Source organism: Lissotriton vulgaris, chromosome 4_1 (assembly GCF_964263255.1).
Source record: "Lissotriton vulgaris chromosome 4_1, aLisVul1.2, whole genome shotgun sequence".
NCBI lineage: Eukaryota > Metazoa > Chordata > Amphibia > Caudata > Salamandridae > Lissotriton > Lissotriton vulgaris.
The window spans coordinates 1328650011-1328677230 of NC_141691.1; the positions used below are offsets into that span (position 1 = coordinate 1328650011).

The 27220-nt window shown below is 45.6% G+C and overlaps 1 protein-coding gene across 6 annotated transcripts in view; it reads right to left on the minus strand.

Moving 5' to 3' along the window:
• LOC147723944 (cadherin-7) overlaps positions 1-27220 on the minus strand; it is a 329109-nt gene that overhangs the window by 18343 nt on the left and 283546 nt on the right. For all 6 annotated transcript variants that reach the window (XM_086965552.1, XM_086965556.1, XM_086965557.1 and 3 more), the window contains exon 11: positions 18028-18279. In XM_086965552.1, coding sequence (XP_086821678.1) covers positions 18028-18279 — 252 coding nt within the window. The remainder of the gene's footprint in view (positions 1-18027; positions 18280-27220) is intronic.

Genomic DNA, 27220 nt, shown 5'->3' on the forward strand with positions numbered 1-27220 from the left:
GGAAGTAGGGAGACCAAGCGCTAAGCGACGCACCATACCCAGGGTCACGAGGGTGCCGGGGCGCTGCCATAGCCAAACCCACAATGAGAGGAGCAGGGCACGAAACAGTCGGACCGGTCCGGGGAGAGCGAACAAAACATAGGCCAGAGAGAGAAGGTGGGAAGCAAACCTGGAATCCTGAGGGGCATCAGGCAGTGACGACAGCAGCCCGACCCCGGTGAGAGGAAGAGAGGAAAGGCAAGCACCAGGAAGCCTGCCTAGCGACAGCGAACAAGCCCAAGTGAAGCTAAGGGACAATGAAAAAATGGCCGCACCCTCCACATCCCTCACCAGCATGGTGCTGTTCCTGCCAAAAAGAGGTGAACCCACGATGCCGTGGGAAGACTGGAAGAGGTACTTTCTCAATTATTTGTCGGCACTAGAGGAAGAGAGTGAAGCAGACTACTCCAGCCCACGAAGGAAGAAGATACTCCTGCACAATCTAGGTCCGGAAGGTATAAGAGTGTACGACAACATAGTGAAGATAACAAGGCCAGCGACGGACACGGATGTGTTCCAACACGCAATAGAAGATCTAGATGCTGATTATCGGCCAGTCGTGTGTGTGGCCATAGACCGATGCAACTTCTTCCAAAGGAATCAAGAGAGTGGCGAGACTATCGACGAATATGTAGCAGCGCTACAGAAATTGGCCTTAATATGAAAGTTCGGAGCACTACACGACGAACTGGTGAGAGATCAAATCATCATGCAAACATCTAACACTGCAGAACAAGAGAAAGTGTGGGTTAACAGAGATGCGCTTCTCAAGGAGGTATGGGCCTTGGTGAAGAAGGTTGAATTGTCCAAAAGATGTGCGGAGGCAGCCAGGAAGGACACGAGTAGCAAACAGACAGTATGTAGAGTGATGGTGAATAATAAAGGAGACAAACCCAAACAAACGGGACCACCCAGAAGCCAATACTCGAAATAAAAACAGTAAAGTGCTGGAGCGACGCAGAAGACGAGTTGGGAGAAGAAAGCAAGTTGCTACCGGTGCGGAAGCTTCTCACACGCAGGAAATGACAAAGTGTGTCCAGCATTCAAAGCTAAATGTGTGTACTGCGGAATATTTGGCCATTACGAAAAAGTCTGCAGACGAAAGCCCAGAGGAGCAGCGGTCAAGTATATCGACCAGGGTAGCGCAGATGAAGAGGAGGCGCAGGGAGGAGAAGAGTACAGTCAAGAAGTTCTCTATATAGAGGACCAAGTGTTGGATGTGGACTGCAAAGGTTCCAGCAAACCGTTGTTAAAAATGAACACAGGAGGAGTGATGATTGACATAGTGGCAGACTCTGGATCTCCCATCACGATCATGCAAAGAAAGGTATGGGAAGAAGAATTCCAGGAGGTAATAAAGAAGTGACTATATCCCATGGATGTGAGGCCTTTCACCTACACGGGACAAAGGATACCCATTACCCATAGTGGGTTATTGTCCTTTATTGTTTGAGTTCAGAGGACGTCAAGCCGAATGCGAGCTGTATGTGCAGGAAAAGCGGCCTTCGGTGCTCGGATGGAAAGATCAAGGTTTCTTAGGCATAAAACTCAATCCTGGAGGAGTGGAGAAGGTAATGCTGACGGATATGGAACAAGGCTACGAGGGAGAAGCGTGGAAAAGAGAGTACCCGGAGGTATTTAGTGGAAAATTAACAAAATTCACGCACATGATACACTTGAAGGAAGGAGCCAGCCCCGTGAGCCACAAGGCCAGAAACATTCCGTTCGGATGCCCTGAAGCGGAACAAGAAGAATTAGAAAGAAAGGAGAAGAGTGGCATAATAAAGGCCATTGAAAGTGCGGAATGGCTATCACCCCTAGTGGTGGCACAAAAACCCAATGGGAAGGTGAGGTTGTGTGTGGACCTCAGAGAGCTCAATAAGAAGATACTGGTTGACAAGTTCCCACTACCATGCATTAACGAGATGCTCACGAAAACCAAAGGAATAAAGTGGTTTTCCACGGTGGACCTATCCTTGGCATACCATCAGGTCGCATTGCACCCCACATGCTGCCACCTCACATCTTTCATCACACCGTTCGGGTGCTACAAATTTGTGAGGATGCCGTTTGGACTGGCGTCAGCGGCCGCAGTCTTCAAAAAACTGATGCACAAGATGTTCCAAAAGGTGGAAGGCGTACAGTACTTCCAGGACGATATACTCATAATGGGGAAGTCAAAACCAGAGCACAACGACAAGTTACACGCAGTACTGGAAATACTAAAGAACAACGGACTCACAGTCGAGTGGGGAAAATGCAAGTTTGGAGTGCAATCAGTGACCTAGCTAGGACATGAAATCAGTGAGAAGGTAATGAGCCAAAAAGAGCCAATATGGAGGCGATAAGAGACGCACCAGCCCCCTCAAGAAAGGAAGATGTCAGGTCATTCCTAGGAATGGCAGAATTTTACAGCAAGTTCATCTCACACTTTGCAACAAAAGCTCACCACCTTTTACAACTGCTGAAAGAGAAAAAACAGGTTCAAATGGGATAAGGAGGAACAAAAGGAGTTTGAGGCTTTGAAAAAGGAAATGAGCGAGGCGATACCGCTGAAGGGGTTTGACCCGTCAGCAGCATCAATACTAACCACGGACACCAGCGACAGAGGGCTGGGTGCAGTGCTGATGCAGAAATCAAGTGCAGGAGAAGTCTCCACGGTTTGTTTTGCATCTTGATCCTTAGCGCCCAATGAGGAAAAGTTCAGTGTAATTGAAAAAGAGATGTTGGCCGTGGTATGGGCAATGGAACGTTTCAGGCAATTCCTATGGGGAGCTAAGTTCCTGGTACACACCGATCACAAACCCCTGATAAAGGTGCTCACCTCCAATGGACACGCACACGCAACACCTCGAATAGCGAAGATGACGCTAAGACTGTTGGAATACGTGTACGAGGTGGAGTACATACCGGGCCCCAGGAACAGGGTCGCAGACTTCTTAAGCAGAGCGGCCGCCAAGGAAGGAGTGGACGAACAGGAACCCCCCGGATGGGAAGGGTATATGGTGGCGACAATGCAAGACCTGGAACAAGTCATTAGCGAGCAGGAATGGGCTGAGGCATACAGCCAAAATGAGATCCTGGAGGCAATCAAAGGGTATGTGACACATGGGTGGCCGGACAAAAGACACCTGGACAGCAGGATGAGGAAGTACTGGGAAGTTAGAGAAGAATTATCGATCGGGGAGAATCCCACGTTCTTGTTGAGGGGGACAAAGTAATTCCTCCCCAGAAGTTGGTGGAACACCTGTTGGCGATTCTGCACGAAGGACATCAAGGATTTACGAAAACTAAGGCATTGGCGAAGCAGGCATACTGGTGGCCTGCGATAGACGCCCAAGTTGAGAAGTATGTGAGGATGTGCGAATCGTGTTCCCGACCGGACAAATCCCAAACCTTGATAAGGCCACCCTTGGGGACATTTCTAACGCCCGGCAGTCCTTGGGAAATGGTATTCATTGACATCATAGGTCCCATCTTCAACATCGAAGGTGTGCAGAAGTACGCCATTGTGATGGTAGACAGGTACTCAAAGTGGCTGGAAGTGGAAGTAAAAGAGACAGTAGACACGGAGGCAGTGCTATCCTTCCTGAATGCGATATTCGTAAAAGAAGGGATCCCCAAGGTGATAACCTGCGATAATGGACCGCAGTTCGTGTCTGCCAAATGGGAGGCGTTTATGGCCCGGAACGGGATAGAGGTAAAGCATACCCCCATCTACCACCTGGCCGGGAATGGATTGGCCGAACGGTTCAACAGAGTGATCATGGGGACCATCCAGGCAGCTATCAGCGTGGGTCAAGATTTGGAGAAGGAACTGCCCAAAATTTTGTGGGCATACCGCATCACCCTGGGGAGCACAGGATACAGTCCTTTCAAAGTGTTGAAAGGAAGAGAACCTTTCACCAAGGGCAATCTAGCATGGAGGCACAGGGTAGTACAATGCAAATGGTCCCCAGCAGTGGTGAGAAGGAACATGAAGAAAGCGCAGGCTGGGTACGCAGAACATTACAACAAACGGCGCAGTGTGCAAGGAGTGACCTTGGAGAAGGGAGACTGGGTGAGGGTGAAAGTAGCGACGATGAAAAGGAAGAGGGAAAGCAAGTTCATGCCACCCCTCAAGGTCATTGAACCATATGCCCAATCAGCACTGTTAAGCGACGGCAAAGTGTGGTTACAAGACCGGATGGCGAAATGTAACAAGATTCTAAAATGGGAGACGGCAACGGAAGGAGGACTGTACCCCGAAGAAGGCGTGGAAGAGCAAGGAAGTGAAGGAAGGGAGGAAGAGTCGAGAACTGAGAGTAAGCACGGTAACACCAGGGAAGGTGAAGACAAAGGAACAGGAGAAGAGGCGTCCGAAAGGAAAGTAGGAGGGAGCTGGACAGGAGTTATCGTGAACTTGAGCAAGGAAGTAACCATGAGAGGAGTTGGCAGGAGTCTTCCCACCGTGTAAGCGATGATGGATTGAATGAGAAGGGGACGGTGAGAACGAGAGCAGGCAGAGTTGTAAGAGTTCCCAAGAAGTTCGATGACTTTACCATGAGCATCAAATAAGACTGTTCCTACATTAGTATTACAAATTGTTGAGGGTGCTAAAGGGGGGAGATATGTGGTGATGGTCTAGTGGTTGCCGGAGAGGCAGAGACCGGAACCGGAAGGGTGGCCATCTTAGTTAGCGGCCGGACCCGACTCAGCGAGAGCATTTCCCCGGCGAGGAATAAAGAGATAATTTAGCAAATCTTTGACTACGGTGTATTCTTTGGAGTGTGGGGGGCACTTCTACAGACCTCAACACTCTGCAGGCATCATCAACTCCAGAGCAGATCAATTGGTTTGGGTCGGAGATCAGTATGTGCAAAAGCAATGTATCGTAAACGCGATGCATCTTTGTGCAGTAGTTAGTGTTCTAGTCATCAACTCTATGGTCTGAAGCCACCATTTCCCGGAACTACTGCCATTGACTCTCCTTTACTGGATGGCTTCTCAGTGTTGGTGGAAGCTTTTATTGTCTTTCCTAAAGTGGTTTTCAGTGTCGACCTAGTCAATAAGGATCCCTGTGCCAAAATCGAAAACACATTGGGGCAGATTTATGTTAACTGGCGCATCCCCAGGGATGCGCCAGTTAATGTGTGCCACAGTGCGCCACAGCTACGCCACCCATGGTGCACCATGGGGCAAAAACGGCACAGATGTGTGACGCACCTGTGCCGTAAAGGTGGCGCATTGCTGGAGTTGCGTCGCAAGCGCAACGCAGCTCCAGCAAGGCTCGGGGGTGCCCCATCTTCACAATGCTGCGTCAAGACCTACGCCTGCTTCAAGCAGGCGCAGGGTTTTGACGCAGCATTGGGCTGAAAGTGACTGAGCGAAATCTTATAGATTTCACTCAGCCACTTTTAGGAGGCATTTCTGCGCAGGAACGCCCTCCCCTGCGCAGGAACGCCTCCTTATGGCGCAGGGCTTTACAACGTGACGCATCTCCTAGATGCGCCACGTTGTACATAGGGCGCATTGTTTGCGCCACCGTTGCGTCAAATAAAGTGACGCAATCCCGGCGCAAAGAGGCGCAAGGGCCTCATAAATCTGCCCCATTGTTTCTTTCTGGAGTTTCTGCTCCAGGTGCACGACAAGCGAGTATTAGTATTTTTTGGGCAGAGAGAAAGGATCCAAGGTGAGGAGACCTAGGAGCAGGGGATACTACATTTATTGTGTTGTGCAAAATCCTACGATTACCAGCTTAGTATTATTTTGTTTAGAACAGAAATGTTCGCACACATTCACGCATCCTTTGCACTAAAAAAATTACTTTACTTGCACCTTTAGCCTTCCTGTTCCTTCCTGTTACGCGTCTCTGCTGCAGGTCCACTAACTGAGCTACGTGGGCACTTTCAGGCCATGGACAGTAGCTTTCACAAATATCGCCACATCTGAGGTATTATCCTACAAGTAACATTGGTGAAAGGCTAAAATAAATATCTAAATAACTGTGAAATCAAAAGAATAGCAGCAAAATCTCACTAAATAGACTTATTGCTTACAAACATAGCAGTGTAGGAAACTGATGTATCCAAAGCAGCTTCTCCCATCAAACAAAGGGGTCTGTAGGAGAGCGCTCCCTAGGGTTGGATTGCTTGTAAAAGTCTCTACAGTGCCCCTTTTCCGCATGCTCACGGAATTAGCATACTATGTAGGTTTCAAACTTGTAAACGGAAAGGGGCCGCAAATCTTTCCAGCTGTAGCTTTAGCCCAATCAGCATTTGCACATTTCCGCGTTCTTGGAGATTTGAGCTGCAGGTAACATTTATTTTTTGCTGTGTTATTAACCCAGTGCTGCTTTTCCATATGCTCCCACATTGATATGTTCACTGGGAAGAAACCTTTAACCTGCAGAGTACATGTTAAATGTGCTGTTGGAAGAAAACAGAGAACAAGTAAAGTAAAAAAATGCCTGTGTATGTAGAGGTATCCACCCGCGCGATCACTGGAAACTGTCACTCCAGTTGGCAGCATTTCAGATCACAAACTTTACACCCTTAACACTGAGCCATAACTATTACCGCAAGCACGAGACTGGATACAATCATTGATCTATTTTGTTGAAGACTTTTTTGCACTCATATTTTTGGACATCATGAGCAACGTGTACAATGTACACTAGATTACACTATATACATTGATATTGGGCTATTGTTTATTTAAACAATTTTTCTATGACATGCACAACTGATTACTAACTTGTTTCCTAGGCATCAATTTAAGCCTGAGAGCCATGTTTCTTTTAAAATGGATGTCATTCTGTCTTCCCTGCACATTTCACTTTTTTGTTATTTGTGCAGAACACAGTCAAACAGTTCCTTTTCCGTTGTCCTGGCTGCTCTACTACAGTTTTGTTTTTCTTACTTGCCACCTCCTACTTTCCAAACTCCTGCTCACTCTTCGATAATCCCTTCCCTCAGTTAGTATCTCATTTGAAGCACCAATAAGCTATTTTATTGAGTGCCATTGCCCTCTTCCCCTGTTCACTGGTCCAGTGAGCTGCTGCATAATATTGCGCCTTTCTCGTTCTTATGTGGAACAATTACCACCACCACCCACACCCTGCATTGAATGGTTTCTCCTTCTATCCCCTTCTCAAGTATATGGTCTGTTCATCTTTGGCTGTTTACGTGCCTTCTTGGCCATATACTGGGCTCTCCCTACCCTGCTCCTTGTGTATAACCCCTTTGCTGCATGGGTCGGCCATCAGCCATCATGAGCACTACCTCGGTAGTGCTGCGCATGTTCGTTGGCTGATGCGGCCTGGCCCACTCATCAAAACCGCCGCACCATGGCGGAATTTGCGCCGAGGTTAAGCAGCTAATGCTGCATCTCTCATTACTCCCCTTCCTTCTACCTCCTGCTGCTCCCCGCTGTCCTTACAAGTATCTCATGCTGCTCCTGTCCTCCTCGCTCTCCTTCCTCATGCCATACCGCAGCTCATATCTTCACTCTTCATCCTTGTGCCTCACTCTGTTCTTCTCCTCACTCCTTCCATGTGCCTCACGCTGCTCTTCTCCTCCTCACTCTCCTTCCTTGTGCCCCACGCTGCTCTTCTCCTCCTCACTCTCCTTCCTTGTTCATCATGCTGCTCTTCTCATCTTCTCTCTTCTTTCTCGTGCCTCACGCAGCTCTTCTCCTTCTCACTCTCCTTCCTTGTGCCTCACGCTGCTCTTCTCCTCACTCTCTGTCCTTGTGCCTCACGCTGCTCTTCTCCTCTTCACTCTCCTTCATTGTGCCTCACGCTGCTCTTCTCCTCCTCACTCCCCTTCCTTGTTTCACATGCTGTTCTTCTCCTCCTCACTCTCCTTCCTTGTGCCTCACTCTGCTCTTCTCTTCAATCCTTCCATATGCCTCATGCTACTCTTCTCCTTCTCACTCTTTCTTGTGCCTCACACTGCTCTTCTCCTCCTGACACTACTTCCTTGTGCATCAAGCTGCTATTCTCCTCGCTGTCCTTATAAGTATCTCATGCTGCTCCTGTCCTCCTCGCTCTCCTTCCTTATGCCATCACGCAGCTCATATCTTCACTCTTCTTCCTTGTGCCTCACTCTGCTCTTCTCCTCACTCCTTCCATGTGCCTCATGCTGCTCTTCTCCTCCTCACTCTCCTTCCTTGTGCCTCGTGCTGCTCTTTCCCTCCTCACGCTCCTTCCTTTTGCCTCACGTACATCTTCTCATTCTCACTCTCCGTCCTTGTGCCTCACGCTGCTCTTCTTTTCACTCTCCTTCCTTGTGCCTCAGGCTGCTCTTCTCCTCCTCACTCTCCTTCCTTGTGCCTCACGCTGCTCTTCTCCTCCTCACTCTCCTTCCTTGTCTCTCATGCTGCTTTTCTCCTTCTCACTCTTCTTCCTTAAGCCTCACGCTGCTATTCTCCTTCTCACTCTCCTTCCTTGTGCATCTTGAGGCTCTTCTCCTCCTCTCTCCTAGCTTGTCCCTCATGCTGCTACTCACCTCCTCGCTCTCTTTTCTTGTGTCTCATACTGCTCTTTTCATCACTCTATGTCCTTGTGCCGCACACAGCTCTCCTTCTTTGTGCCTCACACTGCTCTTCTCCTCCTCACTCTCCTTCCTTCTGCCTCACGCTGCTCTTCTCCTCCTCACTTTCTGTCCTTGTGCCTCACACTGCTCTTCTCCTCGCTCTCCTTCCTTGTGCCTCACACTACTCTTCTACTCACTCCTTCCTTGTGCCTCACGCTGCTCTCCTCCTCACTCTCCCTCCTTGGGCCTCATGCTGCTCTTCTCATTCTCCTGCCTTGTGCCTTATGCTGGTCTTCTCATTCTCCTGCCTTGTGCCTCATGCTGCTCTTCTCATTCTCCTGCCTTGTGCCTTATGCTGGTCTTCTCATTCTCCTTCCTTGTGCCTCACACTGCTCTTCTCATTCTCCTCCATTGTGCCTCAGGCCACTCTTCTCATCCTCCTTCCTTGTGCCTCAACCTGCTCTTCTCATTCTCCTTCCTGGTGCTGCACACTGCTGTTCTCATTCTCTTTCCTTGTGCCTCACGCTGCTCTTCTCCTCCTCACTCTCCTTCCTTGTGCCTCACGCTGCTCTTCTCATTCTCCTTCCTTCTGCCTCACACTGCTCTTCTCATTCTCCTTCCTTCTGCCTCACGCTACTCTCATCATTCTCCTTCATTTTGCCTCAGGTTGCATTTTTCCTCGCTCTTATTCCTTGTGCCTCACACTGCTCTCCTCCTCACTCTCCTTCCTTGGGCCTCACGCTGCTCTTCTTATTCTCCTGCCATTTGCCTCACGCTGCTCTTCTCGTTCTCATTCCTTGTACTCACGCTGCTCTTCTCATTCTCCTTCCTTGTGCCGCACACTGCTGTTCTCATTCTCCTTCCTTGTGCCTCACGCTGCTCTTCTCATTCTCCTTCCTTCTGCCCGTCCTTCTGCCTTATGCTGCTCTTCCCTTTCTCTTTCTTGTGACTCATGCTGCTCTTTTACTCCTCCTTCTCCTTTCTTGTGCCTCACTCTGATCTTCCCTTCCTCACCCTCCTTCCTTTGCCTCAAGCCTCTCTTCTCCTCCTCACCCTCCTTCCTTTGCCTCAAGCTGCTCTTCTCCTCCTCACTCTCCTTCCTTGTGCCTCACACTGCTCTCCTCCTCACTCTCCTTCCTTGGGCCTCACGCTTCTCTTCTTTTTGTCCTGCCATTTGCTTCACCCTGCTCATCTCATTCTCATTCCTTGTGCCTCACCCTGCTCTTCTCATTCTCCTTCCTTGTGCCGCACACTGCTGTTCTCATTCTCCTTCCTTGTGCCTCACGCTGCTCTTCTCATTCTCCTTCCTTCTGCCTTATGCTGCTCTTCCCATTCTCTTTCTTGTGACTCATGCTGCTCTTTTACTCCTCCTTCTCCTTCCTTGTGCCTCACTCTGATCTGCTCCTCCTCACCCTCCTTCCTTTGCCTCAAGCTGCTCTTCTCCTCCTCACTCTCCTTCCTTCTGCCTCACACTGCTTTTCTCATTCTCCTTCCTTGTGTCTCATGCTGCTCTTCTCATTCTCCTTCCTTGTGCCTCACTCTACTCTTCTCCTCCTCACTATTTTTCCTTGTGCCTCACGCTGCTGTTCTCACTCTCCTTCCTTGTGCCTCACGCTGCTCTTCTTACTCTCCTTCCTTTAGCCTCATGCTGCTCTTCACCTACTTAGTCTCCTTCCTTATGCTTCATGCTCCGCCACAACTAACAATTCCAATCCAATCCGCATAATTCCACTACACACCACCTAATACATCCATAGCACATGGGTAAAAGACATTGCCATTTACAAAGCCAAAAGCTCGAAATCAAGCAAATGCGAGACCTATTGCATTTCCAATGCTTGTAATTGATTCTCTTCCTGGTGAGCCAGCACATTAAAAAATAGTATGTCAGAACCTCCAGTCTAAATAGGACAGATGATTTAAGGTACTTAAACTGACAGTCTGAAGTCACTGAGGCCATGGAAACATGACAATTAACTGACTAAATAGAGAGGGTGAACCATCTGTTTGGTGTTTATGGCACTCCACTATATTATTAAACAGTCTGCCAAATGCTAAACTTCTCAGAGGGATTTGAAAGTGATGCACATTACTTTGAGTACTATTCTTTGCTTGACTGGGAGCCAGTACATTTGAGCAGGGATGGAAAGGTTACTTCTCCCCAAATTTAAACAGAATATCCACATTTGATTCTGATTACTCTAAGGTTTCTGAATTTTTTTTAATTGTGTGCTGGTGTAGGCTATGTTACAGTAGTCGAGTCGTGATAGATTGACATTTTAGTCATTTCTTGCTTATTGTACAATTAAAATAGGAGGATAACTCTTCTCAGTATCCTCAAATAAAGCTTGGTGTTCATCACAACTGAAGTGGCCTGCTGACTGAACTATAGCTTGTGGTCAAAGCACAGATCCATGTCTTTTCAATGTTTATATTCTGCTGTCTATTTGGAATGTAATACTAAATTGATCTCCTTATTTTATCTCCATATTTTTGCATTATTATTTCTTAAAAGTTTCACATTTCACAGGCAGAAAATAAAACATTTTCCTTTTCTGATTAAGAAATTCCAACCTCAATAATGGTACATATGTAAATGAATATGCAGTTATTTGTTTCAATGCTGGCTACCACATGTTGCCTTGTGGCCACTTCACAGCAATAACTGCTGCTTCCCCCCCTTGGTAGCTTGGCATGAGCAGTCAAGCTTATCTCAAAGGCACTGTGCAAAGTATTTTTATATTCACAAACAGTAATACAGTGAAAAATCTACAAAATGAGCCCACCCATGTTTCGAAAAGTAGCCAATATTTATCTGAATTAAACAAAACCAAAACAACAAAAATCGAGCATACACACGTCAAAATATCACTTTTCAAAGATTAAATAAGTTCAGTCCATAGGAATCATTGGATGTGTTTTTTAGCACAAATTTCCTTGGATGCATCAAAATTCAAAGACAAAACAGGTGCAGGGGAGGTAAAGCGCCGGAAAAGCAAAGTGATATGTCGGTTCCTTACTCCCGGTGGAGGTGATGCATCGGTTTCTTACGGCCAGGTGAGGTGATGCATTGGTTCCTTGCTGCCAGGGGAGATGATGCGTTGATTCCTTACTGTTAAGCAAGGGAGGTGATGGTTCGGTTCCTTACTGTCAGGGAGCTGAAGCGTCAGTTTGGTGCTTAAAGGGAAGGTGATGCATCGATGTACAGACACGCAGCCTTGGTTCCTTACTACAGGCTGACGTCGATGAAGAGATGGGATGACGTGTCGAAAATCCAGATGTGCTGCGTTGAAGCGACATCAGCAATGCAGGGCCTGTGTTGATTTCACAGTCATGAAGCAGGTGATGCATGGATTCTTCAGCAGCGAAGCAGGGGCTGTATTAGAGTCAGAGCGGGTACCACGAACGTCGTGTTTGGGACTCTCTCTGCAGTCATTTTTCTTGTGCAAAGCAGGCGCTGTGTCGATTCTTTTACCTGAGTCAGGGAAATGCGAGCTGAGAGTGGATTTCCTCACCAGGTTACAATTCAATGGGCACAGACTTGATTTGGCACCATTTGGCAAGTCAGGGCTCTCAGCAGAAAAGCCCAGCCACTGGTAGGTGAAGTCTTTCATGGCCCTTAGACTTCTTAACAGGAGGCAAGCATGAACAAGCCCTTTGAGAACCCTGGAACCAGGATATAGAAAGCAAAGTCCAGTCTTTTAACTTCCAGGGTAGAAGCAGCAAGTAGCCTGCCAGCACAACAAAGCAAGAGGCAGAGTGGGAGTCCCTCCAACAGCATCCAGCTTTCTTCCTGGTTGAATGTCCTCAGTCCAGCAGTTTTCTGATTTTGGGGTGTCAGAGGTCCAAAACAGATATCCCATTTTGCCTTTGAAGTAGGTAAACTTCAAAGGAATGTCTTTGTAGTGCACAAGATCTCGCCTTTACCTGACCTGGCTCCAGACAGACTACAGGGGAGTGGAGACAGCTTTTTGTGAGAAAAGGCACAGCCCTAGTCAGGTGTCAGTGACAACTCCTCCCAACACTCTAGCTCAGGAAGGCCCATCAAGATATGCCCGTGGCATCACAGCTCCCTTTGCATGATTGGCTAGAGTGTATACACAAGAGTCCACCTGTCAGCCAAACCAGATGTGGATTCTTCCGACAGCCAAAGGCACAAAATGATTAAGCAAGAAAATGTCCACTTCCTAAAAGTGGCATTTTCAAACACGAAATTTAAAAACCAACTTCACCCAAAAATGAATTTTTAAATTGTGAGTTTAGAGACCCCAAACTTCAAATCTCCATCTGCTCCTAATGGGAAATTATACTTAGGAGATATTTCAAGGCAATCCTCATGTTACCCTATGGGAGAGATAGCCCTTGCAATAGCAAAACTAGAGTCCTTCTCTTCTTCCTGTAGCAGAAGCAATTTGAGGCCGGGGTTAGGACTGGAGCTGAACCAGCACCCACTCCCTCCTCCTTGTGGTAAACCCAGTACAGCTACCACCAGTCCCCTAGCAGTAGTGCAGCTGGCAGCCCTCTTTCCCCTCTTCAATGTGGCAAGGATAGTGTGAGGGTAGCGGGACATATGCTTTCACAATCCATTACCACTCCACGAGCCAGGAGCAGTGCCAGGGCAGAAAAGTCACATGAAGACTGCTCCCAAGCCAACTTCATGAGATGGCAACAGTGCCAGGAAGCGAGCAAGCCTCTGCTGTATACCACCCCGCCTCCTTCCCATACCAGCGGTGCCACAGTGGAAAACTCCTGTGCAGCTAGCAGGCCTCCCTGTAGTAGGAGAAGTGCTAGGGTTGCAAAGCGAGGGCAGCGAGCACACGTCCATCATCCTTGATACTGGAGTCATACTGAAAAAATCTTCCTTTCAATCTGAAGAAAAAAAGTGGCAGCCTTGCAGTGCCTGGTGTGCCAGTAACCAATCCTCGCCCTCTTTTGCGTAGCAGGAGCAGTGCCAGGGCCAAGGGGCCTTTGCAATTAGCACTCATCCCTTCTCCTTGTTGCAGAACCTGCCCAGCCCCATCCCTATAGCAGGAGCAATGCCAGGGTGGCACAGCCTGTACAGTGACCACTCCCCCTCTTTCCTGTAGTAGGAAAGCTTAGCGCCAGAATAACAGATACTGAGCAGGCATCCCTGCTCTCTGTAGCAGAGGTAGTGTAGGAGTGGCACTAGTCCCCACCCCTCCTCCGTGTAGCCCGAGCAGTGCCAGGGCGGCAGTCTGCCCAGCCTGCACCCACCCTCCTCTCACCTCCCTGTGGCTGGAGCAGTGACAGGTATGAACGAATTAATAGAACACTTACTAGGAGCATCCTTGCGATCTAGGTAGGCAGAGTCTGTGTGTCCCTCAGCACCACCCATTACTTTGCCCTTCTCCAGGTAGCGGGGGCAGTGCCAGTGTTTGGGGGGCCTGTGCTGATAGCGACCCCTCTTTCCCTTTAATAGGACCAGTGCCAGGGCGGCACGGCCTGTGCAGCGACCACCATCACTCCTCCTCTTAACGGACATGAGGGGTGAGTTGCGTAGCTAACACTTCTAGCTACTCACTGTGGTACGAACACTGCCAGGGAATCAGGGGAGCGTGTGCACCCTACGCCCATCCACCTCCCCTCCATGAGGCAGGAGTGTGGTGATGGCAGCAGAGCCGGCCCTACCCCTGCCTCGTGTAGCAAGAGCAGCGCCAGGGTGGGGAGGTCCAGAGGGAGCAGTGCAGGGTAGAGAGATCCAGAAGGAGCAGTGCCAGGGTAGAGAGGCCCAGAGGGAGCAGTGCCGGGGTAGAGAGGCCCAGAGGGAGCAGTGCCAGGGTAGAGAGGCCCAGAGGGAGCAGTGCCAGATTAGAGAGGCTCACAGGGAGCAGTGCCATGGTAGAGAGGCCCAGGAGCAGTGCCAGGGTAGAGAGGCCCAGATGGAGCAGTCCGGGGCAGAGAGGCCCAGAAGGAGCAGTGCCAGGGTAGAGAGGCCCAGAGGGAGCAGTGCCAGGGTAGAGAAGCCCAGAGGGAGCAGTGCCAGGGTAGAGAAGCCCAGAGGGAGCAGTGCCAGGGTAGAGAGGCCCGAAGGGAGCAGTGCCAGATTAGAGAGGCTCACAGGGAGCAGTGCCAGGGTAGAGAGGCCCAGGAGCAGGGCCTGGGTAGAGAGGCTCAGAGGGAGCTGTGCCAGTGTAGAGAGACCCAGAAGGAGCAGTGCCAGGGTAGAGAGGCCCAGAGGGAGCAGTGCCAGAGTAGAGAGGCCCAGAAGGAGCAGTGCCAGGGTGGGGAGGCCCAGAGGGAGCAGTGCCAGAGTAGAGAGGCCCAGAAGGAGCAGTGCCAGGGTGGGGAGGCCCAGAGGGAGCAGTGCCAGAGTAGAGAAGCCTAGAAGGAGCAGTGCCAGGTTGGGGAGGCCCAGAGGGAGCAGTGCCTTTGTAGAGAGGCTCAGAGGTAGCAGTGCCAGGATAGAGAGGCCCAGAAGGAGCTGTGCCAGGGTGGAGAGACTCAGAAGGAGAAGGCCATGGGTAGAGAGGCCCTGAGCTGCTAGCGTCTCTCCCTCCACCCCTTAGAAGGAGCAGTGCCAGGGTCGGACAGCCTCTAGAGCTAGAGCAAAGCCCTCCCTTCTTTAGCTGGAACAGTGTCAGCTAGCATATACAGCCAGTAGGACCCATCGCTCCTCCTTTAAGGATATGGGGGATGGAAGAAAGGGCAGTCGACACCCCTACCTATTCCCGGTGACAGGAGCACTGCCAGGGCAGCCGAGCCTGTGAAATTAGCACCCACCCTCCACCCTGTGTGAGCATTGCAGCATCAGTGCAGCCAGGCCCCATCCCTCGCCCGTGTGGCGCGGGCAGTGCCAGGATCGTGGGGCCCTAAGCCGCTAGTGTTATCAGTGCACGTCCAGGGTGGCAGAGCATGCAGAGCTCCCTCCATGAGAAGAGAGAAAGTGCAAAGGTGGCAGGGCATACATCACTTGTACTCATCCTTCCTCGCTGTAGCGGGAACAGTGCCAGGGCGGGGGTTCATGGGACTGATGTCACCACTTCCGGGAGTCTCTCCCACCACAGATGGCCCAGACCCCTGCACAGCAGCAGCTGCTCGAGCCAGCCTTGGCAGAGGAAGAGCTAGAAGAGGAGGCGATTGGGAGAGGGAGAGAGCGGGTGAGATCTGTGAAATCTGGGCACAGACCAGAGCCCCCTCATCGCACGTGCTCATCACAAGGTACAAAAAAGGAAGACCCTGGGCCTTTCTCTCCGGCTTTCCTCACTCTATGCACAGCAATAACCACACATTCCTACAGCAACATCTAATTCGCCGTCCACAAACGAGGATGCACAAAAATAGCACTTGTCACACACACACACACACACACACACAGTAGAGGACAGGACTTCAGATACACACACAACACATGAGCAGAACAAAAACACACGTACCCTAACCACACCAACAACAGGGCGCATGAGCAGAACAAAACCACACGTACCCTAACCACAGCAACAGCAGGGGAGGAGGCCCTGCCGATTTCCTCGCGGAAGCCAGCGGCAATAATTAATATCATATGGCGCTGCTGCTCGCAGCACCATATGGTATTAATTATCGCACCTGGCTCCCGGGAGGCAATCGCCCCTTTTGCACGCGTTGCCATTGAAGGCAATGGAGCGCGCGTACAAGTTTGCCTCAAAAAGGGAATCGGTGGCTTTAGGTCTCTTTCCTATGCATCGCATGCGCCTTGCCTAGGACGAGACCTAAAAACAAAAAAACAGTATTTCACCATCAGGACATATAAAACACAACAGTACATGTTCTACCTTTTAAATGCACTGCACCCTGCCCATGGGTATCCCTTGAGCCTACCTTAGGGATGACTTAAATGTATTGAAAGGGAAGGTTTGGACCTGGCAAGTGGGTGCACTTGCCAGGTCGAAATGGCAGCTTAAAACTACCCTCACAGACACTTCAATGGCAGATCTCAGACATGTTTGCGAGTTATTCATGTGGGTGTCACAATCAGTGCAGCAGGCCCACTAGTAGCATTTGATTTACAGGCCCTGGGCACACCTGGTGCACTTTACTAAGGACTTACTAGTAAATCAAATATGTTAATCATGGATAAACCAATCACCAATACAATTAACACAGGAAGCACTTGCACTTTAGCACTGGCCAGCAGTGGTAAAGTGCCCAGAGTCCTAAAACCAGCAAAAACAAAAGGCAGCAAACAGTCAAAAAACAGGAGGTCAGGAGCAAAAAGACCAGGGAAATAATGCCAAAGATGCCAGATATAACAGATCATGACTGGATAGGAAGAAGTATTTGTTTGCATTTGGCTTTAACCCCATCCGCTCCGTGCAAATTTTCACACTGTGCGGGGATTTTATTGAGTGGGCGGGATTCGGACGGCCCCCGGCCATCGTCAGCACTCGCCCACCATCACGTCGGACGCTCAAGCACACAAGGGGTTAATGTTACTCCTGAAGAGCAGTAAACATAGAATTCAGAAACGCAAGAGACAAGTGCAGATTCACATTGGCAGTCAACTCATCAGAGGGGTTGTAGCAGCAGAATGAATGTTTTGCTACATCATATGCATATAAACAACAATTAAAAGGAAACCCTTTGAATCAGTCACCCAGGAGAGGAACAGAGGGCCCGATTCACAGAATGAACTTAAGACTCAATCCTAAACTTACTACTATTTTGGTATTCACAGAATGCACTTACTACTTTTGGCATTCACAGAATGCACTTACTACTTTTGGTATTCACAGAATGAACTTACTACTTTTGGTATTCACAGAAGTTAGGATTTTGTCTTAAGTCTGTCTTAAGTCTGTCTTAAGTTTGTCTTAAGTCTGTCTTAAGTCTGTCTTAAGACAAACTTAAGACAAAATCCTAACTTCTGTGAATACCAAAAGTAGTAAGTTCATTCTGTGAATGCCAAAAGTAGTAAGTGCATTCTGTGAATGCCAAAATGAGTAAGTGCATTCTGTGAATACCAAAATAGTAGTAAATTTAGGATTGAGTCTTAAGTTCATTCTGTGAATCGGGCCCAGAGAAAGTATTACTTTCTAATACAAATGCCTGCCTTCGGTTCAGATACAACCCTTTACTTGTATAAGGTTGGAAATGGGGGGTATATTAAGGTTACAGTGCACATTATATGGTCAGAATCTTAACAGTATGCAATCTTAAAAACAAGATACTATTTCTCAACTACGCTGTTTTCAAGTAGCCCTGAAACGTTTCCTCGGATTTAGCAGATCTAATTTCTGGAGGCAATAGTTTCAGAACCGCAATGTAGGCAGCCGAGCTAATTTCAGATATCACATCTTTCCTTTTTATAATAAATTACCTAATCCCACTTTGTAATTGAAGCCGGCTCTCTCAATAAATTGTTGATTATTCCACCCAGCGAAAAATTACAGATAAGTCGAATGGAAAATGAGAAAATAGGCAGTCTTTTCCGCATACCGTACAGTGTGGGAAGCAAGGTGTAATTGGATTCACTTACCAAGCAGCGTTAAAATGCACGCTAATATCGCGATAAGAGCTCCGGTGCTCAGCCCTGCAGGTAGGATGTAGGCCTCAGCGTTGCAGGTTTGCGCTATGCCGTCTGCATCGCAATCACAGACCCGGATGGTCAGAGTGTTGGTGCTGCTCAGTGACGGAGAACCGCTGTCCACAATGATGATTGGCAGGTAAAATACTGACTGCTCGAGTCTCTGATAGCCAGCTCTCCTCGTTAGCACTGAGGCGGTATTGTCTGTGGATAAAGGGAACATGTCAGATTGTGAGCGATGGCAGGTGCCAGAGTAAACATCAATGTCTCTAAAATGGCGCCTCCTTGGGACTTGGCAGTGTTGTAGGACTGATGGTTTGCTTCCAAGCAGAAAAAGAGTGGTATGCTCGCATGAACTTGACATTCTTTCATTCAGATACCTTAATAGACTCTGACTTCAGTGCTCCTGCACTGTGCAAATTGTTTAACACAATCAAAGAAAGACAGAAATAGACACGCACTACACCCTCTCACACATGTATATACATATATCCCTTTCTTATCTATGTCTTATGGCATTTGAAAAACATATTCTGTGGAAAAAATAAAGAGTGCTTGTAGGCGTTAAAATATAAACGCAAAAGGAAATATGCATTTTAAAAACTCAATTTTAAAGGTTTCTAAAAATGATCACTTTTTAAAATTCTAGCTGGTCTATTCTCGAATTCATTCAATACAGTGAAACACATTCTTTGTATTCTTGTCTGCTTTTGCTTTTCATAGATAGGCTTTGTGGTTAATGTGAAGTTGTTAAAGTTTTAAAGCAAAGGTAGACTGTTGAACTACTGTAGAATTATCACTGAGGGATTCTTTTTTGTGTGGTAGGCAAATAGATCATTTATTACGGTATTGAACTCTTAACAAGAATGACAAGGTAAGATAAGGTGCTATATTCTTAGATACATAAAGCATTTGTGTCATTTATTTTGAGGTAAAAGTAGCAACCCCCAGTTAGGCGTTATGATACAGTTGAATTATAAAACAGTAGAATACATGCATTCAAACATACTTAAATTATAATAAAACAGCAGAGGGTCACAGAAAGTAGATCATATGTTCAGCGACGAGAAAAATTAAACAGTTATGCAGGAGACATATGCAGAACTAAAGGGTGCCAAAGGTACGTAGGAACAGAGATCCAAACCTTCAGCAGTGCATTTAAAAATGTGGATGCAGTAAGCTTTAGATTAGAACAAAGGCTGCCTCATTGGTACAAATCCTGCAACATGCATCCTTTGGGACTGCTGAGATTGTTTTCCAATATCTGCTAGGAGATCTAATATAATATATTATATAGTTTAGTTTAATTGATTAATTTATATAACATAATAATTACATATTTAGCTCCCAGAGTGATGTCAGGCTGATGACTGCAGACCAGACAAGATGGGCTTATGTTCTCAAACTGAGAGACATTTTGACAGCCCTCTAAGGGCAATGTTCTGCACAAGATGGAATTTGATAACTAGACTTACAGGACTCTCTGAGTCTACATTATTCATTTAATAACTTACAGCAATGCTATGACCTACTGAATCCAAGTCCTGAGCAAAAGAAGATGATGCAGAACTTTAGTTGTTCACAGGTAGAAAACTCCAAACCTAACAGTCGAAGCATCATGCACAGGCACAGTAAGACAACATCAGCACTGACAATGAGTATGCAATCCTAGATTAACAGAAATTAGCACACACGACTGATCATTGGCCGCTGAGACTGCGTTGGCCACATCTTAGACAACTGACCATTTATCCTTTTCATATTTCCATTATCTATCTTCAACCAATTGTTCTTTGCTCAGCTACATCAGTGACCAATACTTTCTAAGATCCATTGGATTTTCCTCTGTGGCCTATATTGGGTCATTGATGGAGTTGCAACCCAGGCCTTCAGCTCATATGGCCCAGCTGCTGCACTCATATCACAAAAATTAGGTGGTATGCTTCCATGATGGCTCCATATGGTGCTAAGTAAAAACTAAAACAATTTATCAATTATGCTGCATGGCTTTTTAAAACATCAAAGGGTTTGTCATGCATGATGCTCTTAAGTGTCCTACGCTACGGATAAACTGATGCACTGTAGGTTTGGTCATTCTTTTTCAAGATTTTCTGTGCTACTTGTATGGAACGGAAGGGGAAAATGTAATCCATATTCGGTATTGTTCCATATTGTATACTCTTGCTCAAGTGAGATTTACAGAAGGATGCATCTCAAATGTTTATGATTATTGAACAAGCCAACAGATTTACAGGATTGCTTTGAACGACTGATAACCTCTAGCTGTAGAATGCCAATAGCTTCAACTTAAGTTGTTGATTTGAATATCATCTCATGATGACTTGCTTTGCTGTGCTTATTTTGATATACTTTATATGGTTAATTTCAAAAAGACTTGTTATTAAATAAATAAAACATGTAAAGGGGGTTCCATCTTGTCCAACTGGACATCACTAGAACCCACTCTGACCTGTAAGGTGTAACACTCTGACCTAATATAAATCAGTCAACCTGCCAGGTACACAGACACAACATAAGCATTCTATGAATAATAGCAGTGTAGGCTACAACTACATCATTCATGACAAGGGTATAAAATATATTACTTTTAGAAACAAGCAAATCATGCACCTTACACACAGGGCCAAAATCTGTTCCACAATTGGCTCAAAAGTCATTTGGACTAAATCCCCAATGCTGCTCTTGACAGTTCTCAAAAAAGGCACAGATTTCATTCTCCTAAAGGTTATATCAGCTTCAAATGAAATGCATCTATCTGTCTGAAGACACTCACCTGGTAAGAATGAACATTAACCTCTTGAAACCATGGCACTTAAGTAGGCATTTGCTTTTGATGAATAAATGTTTGAACTTGCATGTGGGACTCTTACCTGAATTTCGATCTTCCTATGCCACCCCTAAAATTCAGGGGCCCGATTCACAGAACTAACTTCAGAAAAAATCCTACACTTCCTACCATTTTGGTATTCACAGAAGGCACTTACTGGTTTTGGTCTTCACAGAAGGCATACTCATTAATGATTGCGTGCCTTCTGTGAATACCAAAATGAATAAGTTACTCATTTTGGTGTTGACAGAAGGCACTTGAGTAAGTGCCTTCGGTGAATGCCAAAATGAGTAAGAGTACTCAAAATGAGTAAGTTACTCATATTGGTATTCACAAAAGGCACTTGCTCATCAATGAGTAAGTGCCTTCTGTGAATACAAAAATGAGTAAGTGCCTTCTGTGAATACCAAAATAAGTAAGTGCCTTCTGTGAATACTAAAATGGTAGTCGGTTTAGGATTTTGTCTTAAGTTAGTTCTGTGAATCAGGTCCCAGGTGCATCTGGAAATTGATAGGCTGGGGAGGCAGAGTTGTGTGTGCCGCTAAACTATAACAGGATGTCTGATGAGTGAGGAGTGAAGCTAATGTAATATTACTTAAATTCATCTGGAATGGCCCTTAAATAACAGTCATATGGTATTCACATGCTCCAGACATGGTATTCTAATCCTACTCAGTGTGATTATGAAAAATTCCCATGGACCAAGATAATTCCGTTTGTATGTTCCAACAGCATTCGGCAACATGTCTCTGTGAAAGCATCTTTTAGAAGTCAATTGCTTCAAAGGCTAGAAAATTTTAATTGCTCTTAGATATCGAAGGTAGAATTTTTGATTGATTTACAGCATGATCATAAATCTTGCACATGGATGACTTTTTTAGCCTTATGCTGAGAAGTTTTCTTCTAGAATGTTGAGATAGCAGTCGAGAAATGTGCAACAGCTAACGTCTTAATCCAATGGCATGCACGTGATGGTGGTAAATCTTTTGCAATACCATTGGTCTATTCCTTTTTTTTTAAATTATTTTTATAGAGACCAAACATTTAGACAGTTCCAATTTACAATTAAGCTACAGAATTGGTTATACAAAATTCATACAAAATGAAACAAACATTAATTCATGAAATTAGACAGATAATAACACAAGAGCATTCCAATCAATTAAGGCTGAGAAAAACACATCGGAAACATATGAAAAGGATACTATTACTAACATACAGTCCAAGCAATACTATTTGCTCATCCAATCCATTCGGCCACAGGCGCCCAGACTTGGGTCGCAAATTGCCGCCGTCTCCCCCCTTTACAAGAAAATGCAGAAAATTCTAAACAATGTATGGCTAACAATCTTGCCCGCCACTGTACAAATGTGGGTGCTTCCGGCGAGAGCCACTGAGAAGTAATGCATAGACGAACCTGTGATATAGCGATAAATATAAGAGCTGATTCGTTGAAGGTGTTACCACCAACTAATATATTACCTACATCGAACCCAAATATCACAAGTGCCGGTGATATTGTACATTGGATCTTAAGTGTAACATTAATAAAGTACTCAATATCATCTAGAAAGGTACGGAGCGATAAGCAGGAATAGAACATATGTATTGCACCGGCTGCCAACAGCCCGCATTGTGGACATGTATTACTTTTTGTGGCCCCCCCATTTTGCAATCTTAGCAGGCGTATAATATAAGTCCAGCATAGCCATATAGCTTTGAGTTTTTAGAGAGCCAGATACTATAACCTGATTAGCAAGTTCTATCACCGAGATTAAATCAATACCTGCTATACCCAATTTCACTTTCCACTTGGCATTTTGAACAGTCAAGCCATCCGGAAATGTTGATAAAACATAATGATACAGAATGCCTATTCTACTTCTCTTTTTTATCAGCTCAATAACAGGCACTTTCTCCAAAATGCAAGTATTTATCTTCGAACATTTTTGGATAAAACTTTGGATCTGTAGATACTTAAAGAAATCACGTGGACATAACTGAAATTTATCCCTTATTTCCCTGTATGATAGAACAACACCATCCTCGACAATATCACCAAGCCCATAGATACCTTTGTTTTGCCATCTGTACATAACGTAATCCTGAAATATGCTGGGAAATATTCGAGTAGCTCTAAAAGGCGTATATAAATTCATATTTGGGATAATTAATTTCCTCCTAATCTTTCGCCAGATGGTATATGCTGCTAACAAGACCTTAAAACGGGTTCTCTTTTAGTAGCTAGGTTCAAGTACTTCAAGTAGAATACCTTTTGCAGCTGAACCGAGCCCAATCTCATATATAGTGGGAAAGTTACATATTGGTATACTCACTTTATCCCCGCATAACAGCACACCCATTCCCTGCAGTATTGCAGCCCAATAATACATAACAAGATTTGGACCGCCCAGCCCCCTCGATCTCTGGGAAGGCACATCCATTTAGCTGCTCTGCGTGAGCGCCTATACCCCCAAAAAATCTATAACAAACTCTATCTGCCTTTACCAAGCTTATTTGAGAAACCAAAAGAGGAATGGTCCTAAACAGATATAAAAACTTAGGTAGTATTAGCATTTTAATGACACTGCATCGTCCTTGTAAGGAAAGATGTAGGCTATCTAGTCTTTCCAGTTTTTTGTTGGCTTCATCTATAACCGGTAAGATGATTAAATCAGGTATGCTATCCACTGCAGAGGTTATACGCACCCCTAAATACATGGCATCAGGAACCACTGGGGCATCTGAGATGGCCATACCAGGTGTCTGAACCACCTGCCTCTTTGAAACATTGAGCTTGTAACCCGACACTGCCCCAAAATGTCCTGCCAATTGCTTAAGTTCGCTAAAAGCAGACGAAACTTCGGAAGTTATAACCACTATATCATCTGCGTACGCTAATAAACTGTAAGGCATATTGCTAGCTCTTATAGGTTTTATACTCTGATTAGCCATAATCTTAGAAAGGAAGGGGTCTATATAAAGAGCAAACAACAGGGGAGAGCAAGGACACCCCTGTCGCGTGCCTCTAGTAATAGGAAAAGAACGAGTCTGCTGGCCAGAAATACGGAGTTGCGCCCTTGGAGAAATATACATTGCACAGATTGCCTGTATAAATTCTTTTGGAAATCTCTTCCACTTCAGCACAGCCCACATGAACCCCCAGGAGATCCTGTAGAGCGCCTTCTCGGCGTCCAACAGGATCAACCAGAGAGGCGAATAAGTGACCTGAGCCCAATCTAGTAATGATATGGAGCGTCTAACATGGTCGGCAGTATCTCGGCCAGGTATAAAACCATGCTGAAATACTGAGACCAGAGGGGTAATCACCTGTACAAGTCGACCGCCCATTATTTTTGAGTATATTTTGGAATCACTATTGATTAGAGAAATAGGCCGAAATGATGATGGTAATAACTCAGGTTTGCCTTTTTTTTAAACAAAACAATGGTTGTATTTTGCCATGATTCTGGTACCATACCCCTCTGGGCTGCTCTTAATACCTCCAAGAAGAACTGACCAATTTCAGGTAGAAACACCTTATAGAACTCCAGTGGCACTGCATCTGGTCCACAGGCCAAGCCATTAGCCAACGATTTTACTGCAGTCTCGACCTCCTCCCATTGAATGGGGGAGGCCAAATGTTCAGCCTGTTCAGGAGAAATAATGACAGTCTCAAGATCTGCTAGGAAAGCTTCGGCAGCTCTCTCAGTGTTAAGCCGAGTGGTATCTTCGCTATATAAAGAAGAATAAAATCTTAAGAAGACATTGTTGACCTTTTCCTGTAATTCATGTACCACTCCATGTTCATCTTGAATTTTCACCACCTGGCTCTGAATGCTCTATTCCTTATGTAGATTTTTAAAAAATTGTGTTGCAAGCTTTTTGGGTTTCATTTAATATCTACCATAAAATACATGATGACTACCTGTTCATATATTAGATTTTATGGAAATAATGTACATCTGATCAAAGAAAGCTATGAAAGTAGGATATAAGACAACTTCTCTAGTTTGTGATCCTTCTTGATATGGCTCACACAGCAGCTCAGTGAGGTACATTATCTGCACATTTGCATAGCCTGCTCTCCCCACGTCATTAGCTCTCAAATCCATATGTCAATGTAGGCCATGTATATTCAAATCTATCAAGTATCTATAGGAAGAGACTAAAACTTTGGCGATTTCCTCCAGTACATATGATTCCATAGGTTGTTCGAATTAAGCTAATTCCCAAGGCACATAAATAGGAAAACTGCTTTTGAATATGTTTACCACGTTATAAGTAAAATCAAGTTATCCAAGCAAAGATCTGCACTTTTTTCATTATTCTATAGTTTTTGGAAACAGATATCAATATCAGAAGGCTTATTATTCAGGCAAGACAAAAAAAACGTTGTCTAAGGACTCGCACTCCTCAGCCAAGCAAGAAATACGAAAATGACAGGAAATTCTTTAATACAAAACACATGTAGCCAAGTAATAACAGGGTCCGTAAAGAGATAGACAAATAAACTACCAATGATCTTTTGAGAAACAAAGACACCTCTTCGCCTCATTGGCTAATGTCCTTTGGGCCAATTCATGTTCTTCAGTAGGAGCGTAACTGTTACTTAAAAAAGCGTTCTCCAATAGTTCATCTCACAAAAAAGAAATTGTGTGTGTAAGCTACTAAGCTCGAGCAAGACTTCCATTCGGTGTGTTGCTGCTAACCACTTAGGTGCTTGAAAAACGGGCGATAATTAGCTTAGTTTCATTTAATTTGTAAGCCTTAAATGCTAAGTAATTCCCTTTGCTTAACAGCCGAATCATCATCTTCAAACCACTCCCGTACCATCTCTCGCTCTTACAAAGGATCTTCAGTCTCTCAGAATTTAATACAGTAATAGGTGGGGTAAATTACCCACTGAGCAGCAATCACGACACTTAATATAAGTGCAAGCGTTTCAGATATATATTGCTGTTGTGACTGATTCCTAATGCGCGGTGCCAGCGATCCACAGACCGAGAGGGTAATTTATTATCAATTAGATTGATATATTGCACTCCTTAGTGTAGAGAGCTAGAAAACACAAAACCCTGCATTTAATTCTTAGCCTCCGGGATTACATAGAGCATTATGTAATATATCACTCCTAATTTATACGCATCCGAGAAAAGCTTCTCTCCACACAAGTATATCAGCAACATAGTGTTATTTTCTTTTAAAATTATTCTCTGTCTGAATTTTAAAAAAATCATTATTTCCAGATCACATCAAATTCGTCATTTGTTTCTTAAATGATGTAAGTTTGAGGAATGCTTCTATGTAGAGGTCGGTGTCGCTTAGATATGAGGCCCGAACAATGCACTAATGCGACCATGTTTGAGTTTATTCAGCGTTGAAGTTTAAAAAAAAAAACAGGGCACTAATGTGCGTAAATGCTGAAAAGTACAACCAGTTATGTGCCCTTGAAACCCTAGTTTTTTTAGGTGGAGTTCTCTGTATTGGTTTGGTGGTTCAGATTTCTGTCTAGAGATTTCATAGATAATTTGGCATCTTTAGAGTATTTCAAAAGTATTTAATTCCCTTGAGGAGTGATTTGCTTACTCTATCAGCTCACTCCCTCACTCCTTCAGATTTTTCTCTAGTTCTCAGAGGCACTTCAGTGTATCTTATGTTCTCTAAAGTGACATATAGTCATTAACTCACTATGTAATTTACTCCTTATCGCACACCCATATTGCCGTACAACCATTTTCCAGCCTACTTGGTCTTCTACAAATTACAAATTAATTGCAGACGCTCACAGGGTCCTTTGTCAGTCAGTCTGTGTCACTCCTGTTCTACAATGGATGGATGCATCAGTCTCCTGTGGCTCAAGGCGCGGATCTGTCAGTGAAGGAAGGCTGAAGATAACCCCGATCCGAATTCATGCAAGTGTGGGCGTAAAGTCTGGGCTCAGCCTGCATCCATAGTTCAAGCGTCCATTGGGTCAGAGTTTTGGATTCAGGAGAGGAGGGTGTTTTCATCAGGGAGGAGATCTTAAACTAGTCAACCATTTGTGTCTGGATGCCAAAGCAATGTTGGTGACATTTTCTGTCACCTCTTTATTTGTTGTTTTTGTTGGTCGTACTTTTCCTGGGCTCTCACTATATGTTTGAGGAAAATCCTGATCTCTGTTCAAACAGAAGATGGAACAGTGATTGGAGTTCCTGGTTCTGCCATAAACACTATGGGCCCGATTTACAAAGGGACTTTGAACCCAAAGCAGCCCTGGCAATTTTCTCGCACCTGCACCTGGGGAAGTACTGCCTG